General features: G+C 47.0%; 2 protein-coding genes across 3 annotated transcripts in view; one reads left to right on the forward strand and one right to left on the reverse strand.

Annotated features, from left to right (window-relative positions):
* Positions 1–5,489, reverse strand: part of MYBBP1A (MYB binding protein 1a) — a 59,119-nt gene extending 53,630 nt beyond the window's left edge. The window contains exons 1-8 of the mRNA XM_054085195.1: positions 5,200–5,489; positions 4,306–4,401; positions 3,764–3,847; positions 3,304–3,378; positions 2,837–2,944; positions 1,798–1,988; positions 1,336–1,503; positions 885–1,002 (exon numbers count right to left, since the gene is read on the reverse strand). Coding sequence (XP_053941170.1) covers positions 885–1,002; positions 1,336–1,503; positions 1,798–1,988; positions 2,837–2,944; positions 3,304–3,378; positions 3,764–3,847; positions 4,306–4,401; positions 5,200–5,403 — 1,044 coding nt within the window. The 5' untranslated portion in view covers positions 5,404–5,489. The remainder of the gene's footprint in view (positions 1–884; positions 1,003–1,335; positions 1,504–1,797; positions 1,989–2,836; positions 2,945–3,303; positions 3,379–3,763; positions 3,848–4,305; positions 4,402–5,199) is intronic.
* Positions 5,490–7,977: 2,488 nt separating this feature from the next.
* Positions 7,978–20,182, forward strand: EIF4H (eukaryotic translation initiation factor 4H). 2 transcript variants are annotated; one of them, XM_054084970.1, is made up of 7 exons: positions 7,978–8,132; positions 14,072–14,253; positions 15,212–15,276; positions 15,386–15,482; positions 16,137–16,202; positions 18,052–18,210; positions 18,333–20,182. In XM_054084970.1, the coding sequence occupies exons 1-7, from the start codon at positions 8,074–8,076 to the stop codon at positions 18,467–18,469; spliced, it is 765 nt and encodes a 254-aa protein (XP_053940945.1). In that variant the 5' UTR covers positions 7,978–8,073; the 3' UTR covers positions 18,470–20,182. The 2 variants fall into 2 exon arrangements, with proteins under 2 accessions (XP_053940945.1, XP_053940948.1); XM_054084973.1 differs by lacking the exon at positions 16,137–16,202.
* Positions 20,183–21,003: the final 821 nt, after the last annotated feature.

Consider the following 21,003-nt stretch of genomic DNA (forward strand, 5'->3'; position numbering starts at 1 on the left):
CATGTTTTTAATGCAGCAGGAAGAAGACAGCCTAATTCACCATTCAACAAGCAAAAACCAGGAAAACAACTCCATCAGCGGACAAAACCTGGAGAAAGCTTGTCCATACAGGGACCATACATGGTGCTTTATTTTCAGAGCAAACCCACATATCTATTGCTGCTTTGATACCAGAACAGGAAATCTGCAAAGTCCTATTTCTCCTGAGAAAGGGCAATGATTTTTTGGGCCCATGTGAGGAGGTTTAGAATTATGTTACCACAAAAAGTCAATCCAAATCCTGTTTTTATCAATATTCGCCTTTTATTCTTCCTTCCTTTATTGCAGGGCTGTGTTGTTTGGTCGCTTCCCAGGAAGGAAGGAGGAAGAGGAGTTCCAAAATCCAATTCTCAAATAAAATTTGTGCTTAAACTTCGGATGTGTTTATTGAAACAAGCACTAAAACAAAAGCATGGGTTGTCCCTTTTTGTCTCTGCCTTCAAATGTTCATGCAGCATCCAGCACGACGACAGACAAAAAGGAGCTTCTGGACATGCAAAAATCAAAAGGACTGCTAGAGGATACCATAGGACACTGCCAATCTGCTGAGCTTTCTCAGCAACACCACTGAAAGCAGGTGGGTCAGTGGTGGAAATCTCAAAACCCTTGAAGTCAGTCTGAACAAAAAGATCCTCCCACTGGATCAGGGGCTCCAAGCCCCATCCAACCTTGAACACCTCCAGGGATGGGGCAGCCACCACTTCTCTGGGCAGCCTGGGCCAGGGCCTCCTCACCCTCACAGGAAAACATTTCTTCCTAATATATAATCAAAATCTCCCCTCTTCCACCTTAAAACCATTCCTCCTCGTAGCCCTGAGAAGGACAAGTACTTTCAGGAGACACACCTGAGTTGTTATCACATGTTCTCCGTAGTGCTGCATCACCTTCCCTTTGAGAACCATCTGTAGCTGATCCAGAGACAACAAGGGGAGAGCACTGCCCAGCAACCGGTAGCACATGTAACTGGGTGGAAACAAAGAAGATTCCCTCAGGCTGAGGCATAGCAGTAAAGCCATACATAAGGGTAAGACAGAGAAGCGGTGCATTACCTTTATTTACTGACCTAGTTAAATTCAATCTCAAATCTGTCATATATCATAATTCTAAGACACGCTGACTAACTCCAGAATTTAGGCACCTTCTCAAGTTTCTCGTGAATACCCAAATAATCAAAAGCAAGCGTTCTCACATGGGTCATGAGAAACCATAGGCACCTTCCCACCACAGGACAGCAGAAAGACTAGGGCAAGAAACAGGAGAATTGGAAAACAACAAACAAGCTATGTTAAACCAAACCTCACGGGTCCCGATTTCTCCTTCAGTAGCCTGTTCTCCACCCCTTCTTTCCAGAACAGTTCAAAGGCACCTTCCTTCAGTGAAACTTGTAGCAAATCAAACGCTACACTGGGCAATTTCTTGTCCTTCTTCTCAGATTTGGCAGCACTTTGCAGAAGCTCGACAAGTCTAGAAGAAGAAGAAAGAAAATAACATGAGAGATTTGGCCTGGAAGAGGATGCCTGAAGGCCAAATTTATCCTGCTGAAGGACACGGAACACTTCCTGAGTACAGCAAACCATGCCTCCTGGGAGAAACGGCAGAGTTATAATTTAGGAACCTGGCACAGCAGTCAGCACCTAACCCTTAGCAGCACCCGCAGTGGCAAATACAGACAGGTCTCTGAATGAAACCACATTCCTCTCACTGCCAGCCAAGACACCAAGAATGTTGCATTTAACGCTTCCTTATTTAAGGATTTACCTGGGAATATTTTCCTCATTTACAACAGTGGGTGAGCCAAACAGCTTTTTCAGTTTCCCAGGTTTCAGAACAGCAGGGAATTTCTGTATGCCCACAAGCAAAAGGTGCAGGTTCTCTGGAGACGTGAAGGCTGAAGCAAGGTCACTTTGCAGAATGCCAAACAGGACATCCTCAAACACAGCTTCAGGAACCTAGACAGGAATGAAGGTGAGAGCATCTGAGAAATACAGGAGGGCATTTGACTCACTTGGTGTGCAGCATGTTAAAATATCTGTATCGTAGGGCATTTTACTAAAAACTTGCAATGTTCTGGAAACTTTAGGAATAGTCTTTATGGTGACGCAACCAAATAAATAATGGATGTATCCAGTACAGCCATGAAATCTTCAGATGCTTAACCATGTGGAATAGGACAATATGTTGTCAACAGATCACAATTCTGGTCAACTGACTCCAGCTGCGATTGTTCTTTTGGCATACGATAATAGTATAAAGAATGGCGCAAAAACTGCTTTTATTTGTATTTTTTAAAGATTGGATTCAAAACACAGTTAAATCTAACACTGAGACTAAAGAACCCAGAACACTTCCATATAAACCATTATTTGATTTAGATTTAAGACTGTTATTCTTCATATCTACAAACAATATCCACACAAAATAAGGAAATAAACTCTTTTCACTTCCCACAGCCCAAAATTCAACCTTAGGCCCAGGCTTGGTGCATAAAAAGGGTTTGCTGTTCGGAATTTTCAGCATACTTCTATTCAAATGAGTAGAGGGTCTAAATACAACCCAGGTCAGTTAACTCAGAAAAAGAAAGAGACACTGAGTTTGACCATGATGAAATCAGACTAAGCTAAATGAAAGCATCCTTCCCAGAATAAAAGCACCTGCCTACACACAATACAGGAAACAGCTCCCACAGTTTCAACTCGCTCTTCCACACACACTCCTTTAACTTTCAGCTGTGAGCACACTAAGGAAATAGCAGTCCCAAAAGCAAGGTCCTCCTGCCCACCATGCACTGTGGCTGTACCTCGGATGTGATGTCGATAAGAGTTTTGCGAGGGAGATCTCTGAGGTGTGCTTGGTAACGTGCCAGCTGCTGGAGAAGCTGGATGCTCTCCAACAGAGCTTTCCGGTCCTAGAAACGAAAGATAAGACAGAAACAGAGGACATATACCAAGAACTCTGAAGGCTCCTACGCAATTTTTTCCTGATAGGCCACTCAGCTTTCCCAAAACTGGGGTTTTCTGGCTGTATGTGCCAACAGATCCCTTCCTCCCAGGAGAGGCAGGAGCCTCCTGTGCTATCTCACACGGTTCCTACATTCTGGTCAGGAATAGACATTTAAGAAACACAAAAAGTCTACAGAGAATGTAGCAGAAATGATACTTCAAGTCCTATCCTATCCAGAAGCCAATGATCCATCCATTTTCTCTGGATCCTCTTTCCACTTCAGACAGAGCAAACACTGACAAAGAGCACAACAGTGTAACATACCTTAACGAGCCGGCCAGATTGAAACAGAGCCATGACACCAAAAAAGTTCCCAAAAGCAGCATTTCTCACAAGTTTCTGAAAAAAAAGAAGGGTTAAAAATCCACTTCACTGAGTGATTAGATTTCACATTCAGCTACCACTCTGAGCAGCGAAACATGATGGCTGGGAGCTCCAGCCTCCAACACCGTGCCATGTGAAAGTAACACACAGAAAAGCAACCCCCTGCACTGTGTTTAAGAGCAACGATCCTAGATTATCTTTATGTCCAAAGGATGAATCTCAGCCAAAACCGGGTGAGATAACATCATCACCTTCTACCTTCCACAAATATTTCCTTTATTATAGCAGTTCGCCTTAGCAAGAACCCCAAAACTAGAGTATCCAAGCACCAAGCCTTCCAAGAATCAGGAATGGTTAATTTAAACTAGCTGTTGGCCAACGCTGCTATGAGCCAACTCACCTTTTTCACTTTTTCCAGATTGTGTTTTTCTTTGATCTGTTCCAGGACGCTGCAGATGGGTATTTCCTCAAAAGCCTGTAAAACCTGAGGAGATGGATGGAACAGCTCAGTCTGCAGTTCTCAGAATTTATGAAATTTTACTGAGTTCAGCCAAAATAGAGCTGTGTTCAGCACAGCAGCAGATGTGCTGTTTTATTAGGCTAGAACCGGAACAACTAAATCAGTAAAACATCCGCTGGAATATGAACGACTGTAGACATAAACGACCCTACCCCCATCCAACCTGGCCTTGAACACTTCTAAGTATGTGGCAGCTACAACTTCTCTGGGCAACCTGCACCAGTTGTGGAAGGTTGTTGTATGGGCTTTGGGGTCCCTTCCAACCCAAACCATTCCATGATTCTAAAAGAGTAGGACCCTCCAAACCCTGAGAGCTGTCTCCTGCTCGCTGCAGGAGCCCTCTGTGCCCTTTGCATGCAGAGGGGAGGCCTCCCATCTCCCTACAAAGCAGGACCTCAGGGTTTCCATAGGTAAACACTGACCTGCGCCAGGGCCAGGCTGAAGCCAGGTCGGGCAGCTTCTCGGGTGGCTCCCAACCCTTCCACCAGGCGTTTCAGCGTGTATTTGAGCTCATCATCCTGCAAGACAGACAGTGCAGTGCGGAGCCCAGGAGATGCACTGCCCTCGCTTGCATCCCTCCCGCATTCCCCTCACCTCCCTGCACTCCTGCATCCACCCAGCAACCCTCCTGCAACCCCTTCACCTTCCTGCGCTCTCATATCCCTCCAGCGACACCCCCCTCCCCGTACCCTCCCCACCTCCCTGCACTCCCACATCCCTCACACATCCCTCCCGCATCCCTCCAGCAACCCTCACACATCCCTCCCGCACCCTCTCACCTCCCTGCGCTCCCGCATCCCTCCCGCATCCCCCCACCCTCTCACCTCCCTGCGCTCCCGCATCCCTCCCGCATCCCCCGCACCCTCTCACCTCCCTGCACTCCCCCATCCCTCCCGCATCCCCCACCCTCTCACCTCCCTGCGCTCCCCCATCCCTCCCGCATCCCCCGCACCCTCTCACCTCCCTGCACTCCCCCATCCCTCCCGCATCCCCCCACCCTCTCACCTCCCTACGCTCCCCCATCCCTCCCGCATCCCCCCACCCTCTCACCTCCCTGCGCTCCCCCATCCCTCCCGCATCCCCCGCACCCTCTCACCTCCCTGCACTCCCCCATCCCTCCCGCATCCCCCGCACCCTCTCACCTCCCTGCGCTCCCCCATCCCTCCCGCATCCCCCCATCCTCTCACCTCCCTGCGCTCCCGCATCCCTCCCGCATCCCCCCACCCTCTCACCTCCCTGCGCTCCCGCATCCCTCCCGCACCCTCTCACCTCCCTGCGCTCCCCCATCCCTCCCGCATCCCCCCGCACTCGCTCACCTCCCTGCGCTCCCGCAGGTGCCGCAGCAGCCGCTCCGTGGCCTCCAGCCGCGCCTCCTGCTCGGGTTTGGCGATGTCCCAGAACAAGTCGAGGAAGGCTCGGCCCTGCCGCAGCACCCCGCGGGGGTCGAGGGGCACCGGGCCGCCCTGCCCCGCTCCCGGCACGCCGTCCTGCTCCTGCCCCGCTCCCTGCCGCCGGGCCATGCCGAGACACGGCTCGCTCCCGGCCCCTGGGGCTCCCACGCTCCCGGTCCCGGTACCGCCGCACGTGGGGCCGCGGCCGCTCCGCCTCTTCCTGCCCAGTCCCGCACTTCCTTCAGCCCCGCGCGTCCCCTGTGCCGCTCTCTCTCGGCCCCACTCTCCCCTGTGTCCCAGGGTTCCCCCTCTGTCCCATGGCTTCATCACTGTCCCACTCTCCCCCCCCCTTTCTCATTTTCTCCTCTCTCTCCTGTTCTGTCCCGCTCTCTCCTGTGCAGTACTTCTCCCCTCCGTTCTGCCCTCCCCCTCCATCCCAAGGCTTCCCTTCTGTCCCACTCTCTCCCCCTATCCCACTCTCTTCCCTCTGTCCCATGACTTAACCTCTGTCCATCTTTCTCTTGCTTTCCCCCTGTCCTACTCTCTCCCCCCGTCCCACTCTCTACCCTCTCTCCTGTTCTCTCCTTCTGCCCAGCAATCTCCCTCTCTAGCTTTCTCTCCTCCATCCTGCTCTCCCCTCCATCTCATGGCTTCCCTTCTGTCCCACTCTCCCTCTGTCCCATGGCTTCCCTTCTGTCCCGCTCTCCCTCCATCCAGCTCTCCCTCCTCCATTCAGCACGTGGCACACAGTGTCAGACGGACGCCAGACAGACGGAGCAGTTCCAGAATCCTTGTGCCTCTGGTTTATTATAACGGCCCAGGAAAAGGGAACACATCAGCTTATGGAATCATCAAATGCTTTGGGTTGAGACCTTTACAGGTCATCCAGTTCCACCCCCTGCCCTGGGCAGGGACACCTCCCACTGGATCAGGGGCTCCAAGCCCCATCCAACCTGGCCTGGAACACCTCCAGGGATGGGGCAGCCACCACTGCTCTGGGCAACCTGGGCCAGGGCCTCCCCACCCGCACAGCAAAACATTTCATTGTAAGATCTAACCTCAATCTCCCCTCTTGCAGCTCAAAACCATTCCGCCTCTTCTTGTCCCTGCACTCCCTGATCCAGAGCCCCTTCCCAGCTTTCCTGGAGCCCCTTTCAGTCCTGGAAGCTGCTCTAAGGTCTCCCCACAGCCTTCTCTTCTCCAACTCTTTCAGCCTGTCCTTGTATAGGAGGTGCTCCAGCCCTCGGATCATCTCCATGGCCTTCTCTGGACTTGCTCCAACAGCTCCATGTCCTTCCTGTGCTGAGGACTCCAGCACTGGACGCAGGCCTCCAGGTGGGGTCTCACCAGAGCAGAGCAGAGGGGCAGAATCCCCGCTTTCACCTGCTGGTCCCACTGCATTGCTTGCAGCCCAGGATGTGGTTGGCTTTCTGGGCTGTGAGTGCACGTTGCCAGCTCAAGTCGAGCTTCTCATCCATAAGCACCCCAAGTCCTTCTCTTCAGGTCTGCTCTCAATCCCTTCATCCCCAGCCTGTATTGATAGCAGCGGTTGCCCCAAACCAGGTGCAGAATCTTGCACTTGGCCTTGTTGAACCTCACGAGGTTCACACATGTCCCCTGCTCCAGCCTGGCTGGGTCCCTCTGCAGGGCATCTCAGCCTTCTAGTATGACAACTGCACCACTTAGCTTGCTTTTCTTCATGCAAATGAATACTTTTGGCTGTCCTTTATCCACAATAAAATGTTGCACTGCTCTCCAGCCAAAACAGTGCACGTTTCCTGCCTTCTTGACTGCCTCCTTCAGAGAGCAAGCGTAACGCCTGGAGCACAAACCATCCTTTCCCTTCATCTGCCAGCAGTGAACCCTGTTAGTGGTCACTAACACACCAGGCAGCTAAATCGCGCCCCAGTGCTCCCACAAAATGCCCAGGGTGTCCCTGCAGCCTGCACCGGAGGGCGCCCTGGGCTGGGATGGCAGAGGAGCTCTGGGATGCCCATCCTTCATAGAATCATAGAATAGTTTTAGTTAGAAGGTGCCCTAAAGATCACCCAGTTCCAACCCCCTGCCAGGGCACAGACACCTCCCACTGGATCAACATGATCAAAGCCCCATCCACCCTGGCCTTGAACACCCTCCAGGGATAGGGCAGCCACAGCTAGACAACCTGGGCCAGGTTGTCCCCCCTCACTGTGAAGAATTTCTTCTTAATGTATAGTCTAAATCTTTCCCCTTCCAATTTAAAGCCATTTCCCCTCATCCTATCACTACACACCCTTGTAAAAAGCCCCTCCCCAGTTTTCCTGGAGCCCTTTTCAGTACTGGAATCTGCTCTAAAGTCTCCTCGGAGCCTTCTCCAGGCTGAACAACCTCAACTCTCTCAGCCTGTCCTCCTAAGGGAGGTGCTCCAGCCCTTGGATCATCTCTGTAGCCTCCTCTAGTCTATTCTATGTATATATATATATATATGTATTACTTCCTCAGGCTGAACAGCCCCAGGTCTCTCAGCCTGTCCTCACAGCAGAGGTGCTCAATGCCTCTGACCATCCCCACGGCCTCCAGACCCACTCCAACCCTCCCACATCCTCTTTATGCCGGGGACCAGCAGGCACTCTCCTCGCGCCACACTCCCGACAGGCATCGCAATGGGCAGTCCCGGAGGGGCGCTGCGCTGGAGACAGGCACCGCGCGGGACAGCCCCAGCGCGCGCCCCGCCTTATATAAGGGCGCGGGGTCCTCAGACCGCGGGGTCCTCGGGCCGCGGTCCTGTCACGCTCGCGCGGGGAGGAGGCCGAGCTGGTGATGGCGGATTTCGATCCTTACGACGATCGGGCCTATAGTAGCTTCGGCGGCGGCCGAGGGTGAGCCGGGGGCCTGTGCCGCGGGGCAGTGCTAAGGGCTCGGTCCCGGAGAGCGGAGGGAAGGAGGGTGCGGCGCCCTGTGGCCAGCGAGGAGGGGGCGCGGCCGATCTGGGCCTGCCCCTTCCCCTGGGGATGGCGGGCGGGCGCGGCGGGGGGCGGGGGAGGGCCGCTGCCTCTAGGAGCCTTTAAGGCCCGTCTTTCCTCGCCGCTTTCCTTTCTGTAGGGGATGGGGTGAGCCCGGAGGGGCGCTTTCCCCCACCCGCTTTGTGAGGCGACAGGAGACCATGGTGGCCCGGGAGGGGGTATCGGCTGTTCCGCCGTTTCATAGGGCGAGTGCCCCTGCCTCTGCGAGCCCTTCGGGCCTGTCTTTCCCCTTCGCTTTCCTTTCTCCGGGGTCGCGTTGAGCCCGGCGGAGCGCGCCTTGTCGGGCTCGCATTGTGAGGCAAGAGAAGACCATGGTGGCCTGGCAGCCGGGTATCGTTGTTGCCTGGCTTCACGGGGCGAGTTCTGCTGCCTCTGGGAGCCTTTCGGGCCCGTCTTTCCCCACCACTTTCTCTTTTCCGAGGGTGGGGGTGAGCCCGGCGGGGCGCCTTCCCTCCCTCCCTCCGGCCTTGTCTGCTCCGCTTTGTTAGGCGAGGAAGAGGCCGTGGCGTCCCCGGAGGGAGTATGGGCCGCTCCCTTGCTACGTGAGGCGAGTGCTGCTGCCTGAGAGCCTTTCGGGCATATCTTTCCCCACTGTTTTCCCTTCTCCAGGGGATGGGGTTGAGCCCCGCGGGGGGCGTTACTCTTTGGCTTTGTTGGGCCCGCTTTGTGAGCCGAGGGGGAGCCCATGGCGTCCCAGGAGGGGGTATCGGCTTCTCCCTGACTGTACGGTGCGAATGCCGCAAGGTTTAGGGCCTGGAAGGGGCGGGAGAAGGAGGGCGTCACTGTGTTCCCGCCAGAGGCGACGAAGCGGGGTGGGATTTAGGGAGGTGCTGGGCTAGAGCCAAGCTAGGCCGTGAGGAGCTCCTGCAGGGACAAACTGGGGGCTTTCTATGAAGGATGAACTCCGCGGGGCCCGGGGCGGCGAAGATGGAGGAGGGGATTCCATGGTGCCGCGGGGATCCGGGGCCCCAGGTCCTGGGTCCCCATCCCTGGTCCTTGGGAACGGCACTTGTTTCCATATCTGTGTCTTTGCTGGAGAATGCATACGGGGGAGGAGCTACAAAAGCAAAACCCAGCCATTACGAAGTTTCTCTTAAATCAGGTTAGGAAGATGTGATTAGTAATTGACTTTTTTGAAGGTTGGTGCCATGTAAGTTTTTGTGTGTGTTAAAATAACACAGAAGGCAAAAGACTGTAAAATAAACTGTTTTTGCAAACAGGTATTAATGAATATGCTCTTTTATGGTCTAATCTTCCAAGCTATTTCCTGGTCAGTGTTTGTGTCTCTTCCTGTGCTTAGAGGAATAAATCAGTTTCATTTCAGGCTGTTGATGCAGCAGGGAGGAGCTACTGCTGGTGTTAAAAGAGGAGTAAGTTTTCCAGTCTTTGGAAACACTGTGACACTCGAGCTTTGTCAGCTCCTTTTAATGCCTAGATACCCTTTGTGTCTAAAGAAGAGCAAATGGATGATGTAGCCACCTACAATTTTGTTACTACTTAACCTGTAACAGATAACCTTGACAGCAGCCTGAAGCAGCACTTGACACTCAAATTCAGCTGTTGCTACACAGTCAGCCCTAGTCAGTTCGAGCACATTTAATGAAGCAATAAAATTAAAGTTGAAATCCTACTTTCATATTCAGATTTCTTTAATGGAGTTACTTCATTTGCTCTCAGGCGAGATGTGGATACTTGTTTTGGCAGACTAAAGGTGTCCTGATGATTAGTAGATGCTTATTTCTGAATTAGCTGTAGTTTTAAGCATCAGATGCTACTATTAGAGTGCAACTTCAGCTTGCATTGAATGTATCACTATTACTAGTAAGTTACTAACAGCTAATCGATTATTTCAGACCTTAAACAATCTCTGTGCTTTGTGTAAAGCTTTGTAATTTGTGTGGTGTGATGAAAACTTGACTGTTCTCGAAGGTTCTGATTAGAGAATCTGTTGTTAACTCAGTAACTCCTACTCATTTTTAGGCACTCTAGGACTGTGAAAATAGTGTAAACTCAGTTGAGATGTAATAGGTTTTGTGGAAGCTGTGTTTTGCATAACCTGGATAGGGAGCGAGCATCAGATTTAAGTGTGACAGATGGAACACAGTAGTTTCCAACAAGTTCTAATGTATGTAAGGTATCTGCCTTATTCTGATAGTCTTCAGAATTATAGTGGAAGAGTAACAGACTGTGGCTGTGGCGTGGTGACACAGAAGAGGTTTTGCTAGTGCACTGGCAGTGCCCTGGTTAACAGCTGAAGCATAATGCTATGGTATGCAAAAGTCACTCTATTCCAGGTGAAGAACATGCTACTGACTTTGATAAGAAAAGGCTATATACCATAAATGTTTTTGGTAGGTGTTTTGGAGCCCAAGATTTGACACAAGAATCTGTACGTAAGCATGCTCAGGCCTAGCTGAAACTCTGAACATCTGTAGAGTTTCTCCAAGTTGAAGAAAACTGAGTATTTATCGTTGCTGACTTGCTGGTAGGCTGTTTATTTTGATGTGGCCTTAACATTGGGCTTAGTAATGCAAGGGACCTTACTCAGGCTTAACATTGACCTGAAGTGCTACACAGATAAGTGAAAATGGAGAACTGGTCTATATCCTTCAGGTATTCTGGGTCTTGTGTCTTACCCATTTAGTGTTAATGAATTTCTCCTAATTTTTAGGCTCCAATAAGCTTTTCGTTAAACACTCCTGATGCTTTCTGTAGAGATGGACTGGATTGCTTGAATAAATTTGGTATATATTTGGAGTTGTGATTTTGGAGACTCTTTACAACACTTGTAACCTGCTGCTCCAGTGAAACACCAACTCTGGAATCCAATGAGGCTGTTGCCTCTGTGCTGTGTGAAGAGAGAATACTGATCTATTGCTTTGATCCTTAGTAAAAGGCTATTAAAGTCTAACACTAGCATTCAGAGTACTCTTTGTTTTGACCTTTTGACAGATCTTGTTTTCTGGAGAGAAGAACTGAACTTTTTGAAAGAGTAGCTTCAAAATGAATGTTTTCCTTTCACCCTAATATAGCCTTACTGTGTCATTTAACTTAGTCCACCAAAAGTCTAATTACAGGGATATTTGTATCTGCATTAGCTAGAACTGAGATTTCCCTTTTTAGCGTTCTGCTTTGATTTCCTGAAGAAGTGATCCAATAGTTGTTTGATTCCTGCATTAAGATGACATAATTATTACCTAATTGTCTGGACAAAATTTACACTGATTGGGAAATGAAGACATTCACTTCACGCTTGGGTGTGATACAGTTCATTTAGTTCAGATATGGTTTTAATTATAGCTGACTTTTGTCATATTTTGTTACAAATGAGAACAGCATCTTTCAGTCTCTTTTGGTTACTGAAGTCAGCTTTTTTGTTATTATTTCACTGGTTTGGTGTTGAAAAAAATGTAGGGAAGTATAGAAACAGGTTTTTTGTGTTGCTGTACCTGGATTCTGTAGGAATCTTAGTTTGGAACCTAGTTATTGAGCATTCCTAGTTATTGAGCATTCTCAAATGGAGACTGAAATACCCAATATGTAGTTATGTATTTGGTAACTGAGGCCTTAATGGATCAAATTCAAAAGAAGTACTTCGTTTTCTGACTTCATAGCAGTAGGGATTGCGCAATAGGGCTTGGATTTTCACACAGGCACCCTGTGAGGCTCCAGTGTGCTGTGGTAGAAAGGTTTATCTGTAGCGCAAAAAAAGTCTTCTGGGGATTGCTAACTTGAGGGTGTGGCTTCAGCAGCAGCTTAAACTGATCTGAGTAGAGGTTGCCAAAAGCTGTAGTTGGAGCTCTTGTTTTCATCCTTCTTCGTGTACTGGCGGAAGTGCTCCCTGCAGCTGCCCTAATCACCTTTTTGATCTGGCTGATAACTCAACTTCAGGATTAGTTTTTACACAAATTTGCTCACAGAACAGATGACTTGCAGTCCAAGGAACATGGTGAGAATGTTTAGGAAGAGGGCCTGCTACTTTTAAACTCTGCTGAAGCAATTGTAATCTTCCTATAGAACATAAGCATTAAGATTATTTTTTTCAGCTGCAAATTAAGTGTATGGTGGTTTAACAGCTGTTTGTAAGGCCACAGATGAGAATTAAGGACAAAATCATGGAATGAATTTTACATATTATGGAATTCTTTAGAACAGCAACAAAGCTTTCATAGAGTTCTCCCTTAACTTAATCAAGTGACTAAAGTTAATGCTGCTATACCTACACAGCACCCAGCTATAGCAGCTTTCATTCCCCAATATGTCTTTAACTCTTAACTTGTTAATGGGACAAAAGCAGATGAGGAATATTGTAAAAAGTGCTAAAATATGAGCTTGGGTGGACACTAATTAAAGCTATGTAGGTTGTGATTCAAGTGCATTTAGCAGCATGCTGATAATGGTGACAAATGACTCCTGCATAAAGCTGCTACCATAAAAGGCACGAATGATAGGCTTGCCTAGAAAGAATTAAGGAATCTCCTGCATTATCTGATTCATTAGTAATAAAATATTTATTCAAGAATGAGAAAAAAAAAAAGGCAGATGAGTACACTGCTTGCCCGATGGATTTTCTGGTTGCATGCAGCCAGCCAGAATAAAAGGAAGTAATACAATTCTTTGGCCTTCGGTATTTTAGGTAGGACTGCAGAAATCTAGTCTATGTCACCCTAGCAAATCCTGCTTTCATACCATTTGTGTTGTAGAGGGAGCCTCTGGGAAAGGGAGCAGATGTGGCCACAGCCCACTAGAAGTAAGGCATTGAAGAGAACGTGGGCAGAGCAGTAGGTAAGCATTTCAGGTCAAAGATTGCTTAGATGGGGCAAACGGTGCTGGAACCAGTGACTGTGGCATCCTGCAGTGTAGAAGTCTGGGAGCTATGACTTAATGTTGCCTTGTGCCTGCAATGCAAATCTTCCTCTCTGTGAAGGAGATCAAAGTTTGGTTCTGTAGATTAGGCTCTGCAGGAAATTATCAACCAGGTGCATTACATTAATACAGTAAAGAATTTAGCTGGGATGGTCTTGTTTTTCAGCAGCCAATGCTGACAGCTTTAATGGAGGAAAAAGATGGGAAGAGAAAACCTAGTTTACCTCAGGGTGATTCATGAGATGCAAAGGAAGGAGTAAACAACACAGCAGCACTGAAGTTTGTTTCCCTGCTTTAGAACACCTTGCTCAAGCAAGTTTTTTGTTACATGTTCAATTCGATGCATTCCAGTCCAGATATTTAACAGTTATTGAAATAACTTCAGGGTTAGGAGAAGGTGTTTCTATTAAATGAAATGCTGCTGAAATAATTTAGGTGGTTGTGGAGTGGATGTTGGTTATATGCTATTTAGTTAAAAACATTGGATCAGCCTAATTTCAGGATAAGCTGGTGGGCCTGTGCCATACAAGTATTTCTTCACTGCTAGAAATTATTCTGAAAATCTAGCCTAGTTTGTGTTTTGTAAGAAGTAATGGTTTTGAGTAGGGGACAGCAGAGAATGTTATGTTGCTTTTCCTAATGGATTGTGGGATGAGAGAGAAGTGAATTCATCACTTTATTACTGACTTCATATGTGTTTACATATATTGTTCATTTGGTTTCCTGCTGAAGTACTGCATCATGTAATACTAGAAAGGAGTTGGCCAATCCTGGAAGGTACAGGTACAGGCAAAGGGATAGTAAAACTAACCAAAGTTGTGGAAAAATCCACTTCCAAGAAATCAGGCAGCACCTGAACAGTGCTATGTGTTGTACTACTGGCTGTGTTGGAAGTAGAGTTCCAGAGACACTGTGCTTTCTTTCGACAGGTCTCGTGGTGGTGGCCTTGGTCCCCGCAAACAGAAAGAGCTGCCAACAGAACCCCCTTTCACAGCTTATGTGGGAAATCTACCCTTCAACACTGTGCAAGGAGACATAGATGCCATCTTCAAGGACCTCAGCGTAAGGAGTGTACGACTAGTCAGAGACAAGGAAACGGATAAATTTAAAGGTGGGTTCAGTGTTTTAACTGTTGATGGTAGCTGATAGAAAAAAATGTGGCACTTCTAAAGTCACAATGATGGGGAATTTCAGTCCGCTATAAAGCACCACTGCTGGTTGGTCTGTGCGTGTTCTTTATGTTGACTTATGCAGATTTCTCCTTCACTAACGAGTAAACATCTAATTCCAATGAGATTCACTGTTACTTCCATTGTCTTAACATAAAGACTAACTTGAGTGGCAACAGTCAATACTTTCCCTGCCATAAAAAGACTTTCTCAAACCTTGTTTGTCTTGTATGAATTGTAACAAAGCTGAAGTGTTTGACCCACTTAAGGTCATGGATCTTAAGTGTTGAGTACTCACACAATCTTCCTTTAGTTCAGAAGACTCCAGTTGCTTCAGCTCTGCCTTTTTTTTTAGTAGATAAGGATTAAAAGCAAGCTGTTCAGACAATTGTTTTACAGGATGCAAATCCAATTTCCATTGTAACTGGCCAGTGGAAAGGGACTATGTTTTTAAGTTACTTTTAGTGGGGGGAGAAGCGTAACTCAGGTAACAGAGTCTCTTGGTAAAGGAATAAATTCACTGCTGTGCCAGCAGGTATTTCAGCTTCTTGTTTAATAATACTAGTAACCAAATGTCAATGTTCAGCTAAATAACTGGCAAGGTATAGATCAAATCCAATCTGTAATGAGAACCCTATGGGAAAGGGAATTAGTCAGGCTCTTTAGCGCTTGTGTAGTGTCCATACTGAGTTCAGAGCCAAGATTGGTCCCTATCACTAGTACGCATAGGTAAATGCATTCATCATTAATGTTACTTGGTTTCAGAGTTGTCTACATCTTTTTGTATCGTAGCTCGTATTTGAAAGAGAAGGGATGCTACTAGCAGATAGGCAGGAAGACTAGCTTCTAACAAAGGCCTTTTAAAGTACTGCTACTCACTTGTGAGGTTTCTTCTTACAGGATTTTGTTACGTAGAGTTCGATGAGGTGGAGTCACTCAAGGAAGCTCTTACGTATGATGGTGCAGTAAGTATTCTTGCTGTTAATTTATGAAATAAAAGGATACACACAAGTCTCAAACTCTTTGGCAGTCTGTATGGTAAATTCTGAAGCGATTCTCCCCTTTCTTTAACAGCTTTTGGGTGATCGATCACTCCGAGTGGACATAGCAGAAGGCAGAAAACAGGATAAAGGTGGCTTTGGCTTCAGAAAAGGCGGGCCTGACGACAGAGGTGACTTCCATTTTTATGAATAGCTTCTTAATGGTTGTAGTGATGACTTCTGGTGCAAACTAATGTTAAGACAAGGCATGCGAATAAATGTGAAGATTATGTTGGATGGAAGGAGATGTTTTAAATGTGTATAGACATTTCTAACCTAGCTGCTGCCGCTCCTGAAGTGTCTGGAATAGATGTGCTTTGTGTCCAAAAGCTAAATGTGTTGGCGCTCCTAGCCCAGGAAGTGAGACCAATACCCCCACTAACATACGGTGTCTTGCAGAGGACAATCATAAGCCCAACAGTCTGATCTGCTACTATTTTACTATGATGCAAGAAGAGTGAGGAAGCACAAGTACACAAACACTTGTTTTGGACTATCTGCTGTTCCAGTGAGAACAGGCTTTGCTTTAGCTGAAGCTGAATTGAACCAGACTCACTAAAGGTTTCCATTGAATGTGTATTAGAGAAACTTTTCTGACTGCTTATTCGTGGTTAATTTAAACTGATCTTTTGTTCCTGTGCAATGGAACTTGGTAGTATTGAAACAAAAGGATTTTCCAGCAGCATGACTTTGGATATTGAAGGACTGAAACTTTGGTTTGGTATCCCCTTGATCAGTCATTCCCACAGCTTCAGATCTGAACACAATTGTGGCTTTTTTCCTAGGAATGGGAGGAGGTTCCCGAGAACCCAGAGGAGGTGGATGGGATTCCAGAGATGACTTCAATTCTGGTACCAGTATTAACACTTATACAGATAGGCTGCCTCAAAGGCATTTTCATGTCAATGTTTGTTTCCATTACTATTTTGACCGAATCTACTGTATGCCAACTTTGGACATCCTACAGCTGCAACGCAATTCCTCAGGGAGAATCCTTCATTGCCTTAAAGCAGAGGAAAGTCTTGATTGCAAATGTTATGAAACAATCCTAAGTGGAAGAATACCTGTTCAAATATAGCCTATGATGTCTAGGTTTTAAGCATTACTCAAACATGAGGCCAAGTACATTTCTGAATAGTAGCAGAAACAGATCATGTGGAAAAGCTGATATTGTATTCTTTCAGAGCAGAGGCTTTTGCCTCCTTAAGATGATGAGATACTCTATGCATTTCCTTGAACGAACTGACTTCTCAAAAGATGTGTTAGTGCTCCAGAGCGCTTTAAAATGCAAAATGATCCTAAACTTCTAGACCTGCTACAGTAATGCAGACTGCAGTAAATGACTGAGCCTGCTGAGTGGAAGGTAGTGAGGGAGCCATCGGCTTTGCTGTTGACTTCCAGTCAGTTTCTAGATATTAGAATCCTGGCTGACATTACCACAGTTGCCTTTGTCCTCTGAAATGATGGGTTTGGTCCATTTTCTGATGGGGAGATGTTGGCAAGTGCAACTTTTCAATGTCTGGTTTCTGTGTGATTGGAACGAACAAAGTAGAAGGAGCGGTAACAAAGTCTGCCCTTGCCACTAGTGTGAAAATGTACCCTGGTGCTGGGGAAAAGGAAGCTTGCTACAGCGCTGCGCTTAACCTGTATTCATAGCTAAGCATTTTGGTGGCACAGCTTTATACCTGTTTCAGCAGCTTCTTCAAATGCAGATGCATTTCAGCTTGTTAGATGCTGTACGAGTGATTTGTGAGCCAGAAGTGAAGCATTTATGCTTAGCTGCTACTGAAGCTTTTCTTCCCAGGTTGTACAGCCTTGCTCTGAATCAAGTCTTTAGAGATGATTGTTTGGCACTGAAGTAAGGAACGGTTCTGCAACTCTGCCAAATACTGAAGTGGAAAGGAGCGTCTCAAATGGGAGTAAAACAATGTTCTCTTCCAGGCAGCTTCTGAAAAACAATATATTCCCCTCAGGTTTGCTGTTAGCCTGGCGCATCGTCTGCAGACTATGGGGCCTTGGAGATGTGCTCTAGGATAGTCACTGGCACAAACAGGAATTCTGGCCAGTGACAGGCAGTTCTCAAGGGCTTTTTTTCATTCATAAATTGAAGAAATGCAGTCAGTTTCATATTTGAAGTCCAAATTGTGTTATTTTCCTGGCTCTGTAATTAATAAATGCCTTATCAGTTTATAGTAGAACTAAAAAGCCTTAAGGTTTTGCTCTCTTTTTCAAAGGCTTTCTTTATGAGTACAGTGTATTTCACTGTTCTGGAGCTGTTTTCCCATTTGCTCTGCTCCTGCAGATTTCATGCTAAGGCTGTAGTCAAGCGAGATCTTCTGGCTGCAGACATACTCTGAGTACTCTTAGAGTGGTCTCTGAATTCAGCTAATGATGTTAGCAATCCGAAGCTGAAACTCATATTAAGCACACTTAATGACCCAGTCTCCAATACTCCGATAAGCCTCTAGGTGGATAAAGCAGCTGCTGAACTTGATGTAGCACTTGATTTCTAATGGAATCTGTGTGACTTCTAGAACATGTTAGAGATCTGTGCAGCAATCTGTCTACAGACAAAGGCTTTCAGTGCATCATCTGGAAATGACAACAGTGACTTGCAAGGTTTTCCAGTCGTCCAGTTAAAAATCTAGATGAAAAGCATTGCCAAGTGTGCTCTTTAAATTCGCTGTCTTCCATCTTCAGGATTCAAAGATGATGACTTCTTGGGAGGCCGGGGCAGAGGAACCCGCCCTGGAGACCGGCGACCACCAGGTGCCTCCATGGGAACTGGTGGCACTGGTCGCTTCAGAGATGGGCCTCCGCTTCGTGGGTCTTCCATGGACTTCAGAGAGCCAACAGAAGGTAAACTCCTTGTCTTCTGCCATTCATCCTCCCCTCATGAAGGAGACTCCTGCTTTCTTTGTCAGGTTAAAGCTATACCCCTTGACAGACAGATCTTAAAAGCTTCATGTTTGTTCTTTCAGAGGAAAGAGCACAGCGGCCTCGACTTCAGCTCAAACCTCGAACAGTTGATACTCCCCTCAATCAAGTAGCCAACCCAAACTCTGCTATCTTCGGTGGAGCCAAGCCCCGAGAGGAAGTAGTAAAAGAGCACGACTGAGTTTGGGGTTGAGAGGGAATGGGGAGGCGGGAGAAAAAGCAAGACAGTACAGAGTGACTAGCTCTGCTGGAATGTCAACCCTGCAGTTTACCATTCCTGCCATCTGGCATTTGTCCTCTTTGAAACCGAAAACACAGAGCTTGTGAATGCATGTCAGCTGTTAACAAGTGGTTTTTAGTACGTTCTTGGCTTTGCTGTATCTAGTGCCGGCTTTGTGCTGAGTTTCCCTCTTTTGTTTCCTTCCAAGCAGCACAGTTGCCAGCAGATAAGGCAGTGTCGCTGCTTCCACGAGTGTGGAGGTCTCTGAACAAAGGTGCTGCTTCAACTTCTTCCTTTCTGGGTTTGTTTTACTTTTAGAAGCACAGGTTAGGCTTAGTTATTGCCCTGTATTGTTTCCTTTTACTTCCTCAGTGCTCCTCTTCCGACCTGCATGTCTTGTTCTGTATTGCTGTGGCTCTGAAGAGGAAAACTGAAGAGTCCAGATGGGTTGAACAGAAATTTACGGTTCTAACCAAGTAGTGCAATACCATTTATGACAATTGGTGACAATTGCTGTATACAGCAGAGCCCTTAAAACAGAGGGGGATGACTGCCCTTTCACACACGTTATCAGGAACTATGTTTGAATAGATGCATATAAAATTGGCTGACCAGAAACGTAATGAATGGGTGGTGGAATTGGTATGGGTAAAGCCTGTGCCATCAGACTCTTGCTGGCATCTGGCTTTGTCGAAATGGTATGATACTACACCTCTGAGCCTGAGGTTAGTGCTGCAAAAATGTGCCTCTCTGAGCACAGCTGCTCACTGGCTCTTCCTGCTTACACTTTTTTGGGTTTTACATGTTTGGTAAATTTTTAAACGAAGTTTCTACAAATAAAATTGACTTTTTTTATTTTTGTTTAAGGTGTGTGTACTTTGCCACACAGTATGTAATCACCGTTATCCCCTGTATTTCTTTGCCCAGTAGTGTACAGTTTTAAGACCTCTGCTTTCAGAATACCTTGAAAATGGGCAGATTAGAAATTGTTCTGCTGCTGTAGATTCTCTTGTAGAAGTTTGGGTAAAAAGCATCTCTAATTGCTGCATCTCTCTTCACTTGAAATGTTTCTTGCCAGTGTTATGTGGGAGAAGGGAGGAGGGGAGGCTGGAGCAAAAGGAGAGAGAGAGGTCATGAATGTTTAAAAACAAACCCTGAATCTACAACACTGAAACCTTGGGCCCCAATGCTAGTGCTGACAGCTTTCAGATAAGCAGCCAGCACACCGGAGTACTTGCGAGAGAAGTTGGGAAGGGTGGCTGCGTCACTGCTAGCAGCGAGTTTCTTCCTGAAGGTTCCCTTCATAGTGTCAGAGCCCCAGCAATTTACAGAACAGCTCTTTCCTTCCTTCTGCCTGTCACTTAATCTGCTTCTGAGATAAGAACCATTTGTCTAACACTAATACTTAATTTAAGAGACATGCATTTGTGTGGTTGTGTTCCAAACCAATAATTGACCTATTTACATCTTCAATGTGGAAAGGATTTTAAGAACAAATTCCCATATAAAATCTCACCTCTAGTCAAGAAAGTTGACTTTTAAATGTAAAAACAAAACAAAAAAAAAAAAGGAAAAGAATTCCGAACACGTAACATTCTGCTTCATAACAAAATAAATTTATGGATATGGTATTTTGTGAATGATCTTTTAAATAAAAGAAAACATTAAGTAATATTTAACATTGGTCTTTATTTGAGTCTGCTATAGCATGTTTCTTCCCCCCCCACTTTTCAAACACTGTTAATTTGGAAATTGGCTTCTGTAAATTTTATGGGGAAGCAGTGCCAGACCTATTCTTTTACAATAAGGGGGGAGGAATCTAATCTAAACAAGTGCTGGAACGTGCAGGGCACAGTGGAGTAGAAATTACCTGCGTGTGGAAGCGAGCCCAAGTTCTTTGTCCTGTGGCTTCACTGTGATTTCAGTTCTGTCGCTTGGGCTGCCAGGCAGAGTTTGGAAGTCCTGTAGCTTGTGGTTGTATTGCTCTGTGCCATTGCCCACAGGCTGGGTTCTGCTCCCCTCTGACCTGGATCCCCTGCCTGATACAGGGAGAAACGTGTGTCCTTCCTGTTTGAGTCAGGATAGGTTTGATGGGGAACCTGTGGGAAGACAGTGAATGGATGGGCTCACTGCTCTCTCGCCCAGTTTCCCTCAGCTCTGCCTGCTGGCCTGTTCCCCCCCAGGCAGAGCCATGGGGTTGTGGCCATGTCTGGAGAAAAGGAGCTCTGACCTTCTGGCTGGTTTTACTGCTTTCCATAGCATGAAAAGATTGGAAATGTTCCTGCCTTCCAGCTACTCACTCATGAGACCTGCTTTTAGGACAGCTTGAGCAGAAAATCAAATCCTGCTCTGGAGCCACTTTTGAAGGCACATGTGTGCTGGCATCCAACTGTCCTACATGAATGATACATTGCATCTTGGCCTGTACCAGAAACAGCATGTCGGGCAGGGATCATCCCCCTGTACTTGGTATTGGTGAGGCCATACCTTGAATC

This window comes from Cuculus canorus, chromosome 20, assembly GCF_017976375.1.
Source record: "Cuculus canorus isolate bCucCan1 chromosome 20, bCucCan1.pri, whole genome shotgun sequence".
Classification (NCBI taxonomy): Eukaryota; Metazoa; Chordata; class Aves; order Cuculiformes; family Cuculidae; genus Cuculus; species Cuculus canorus.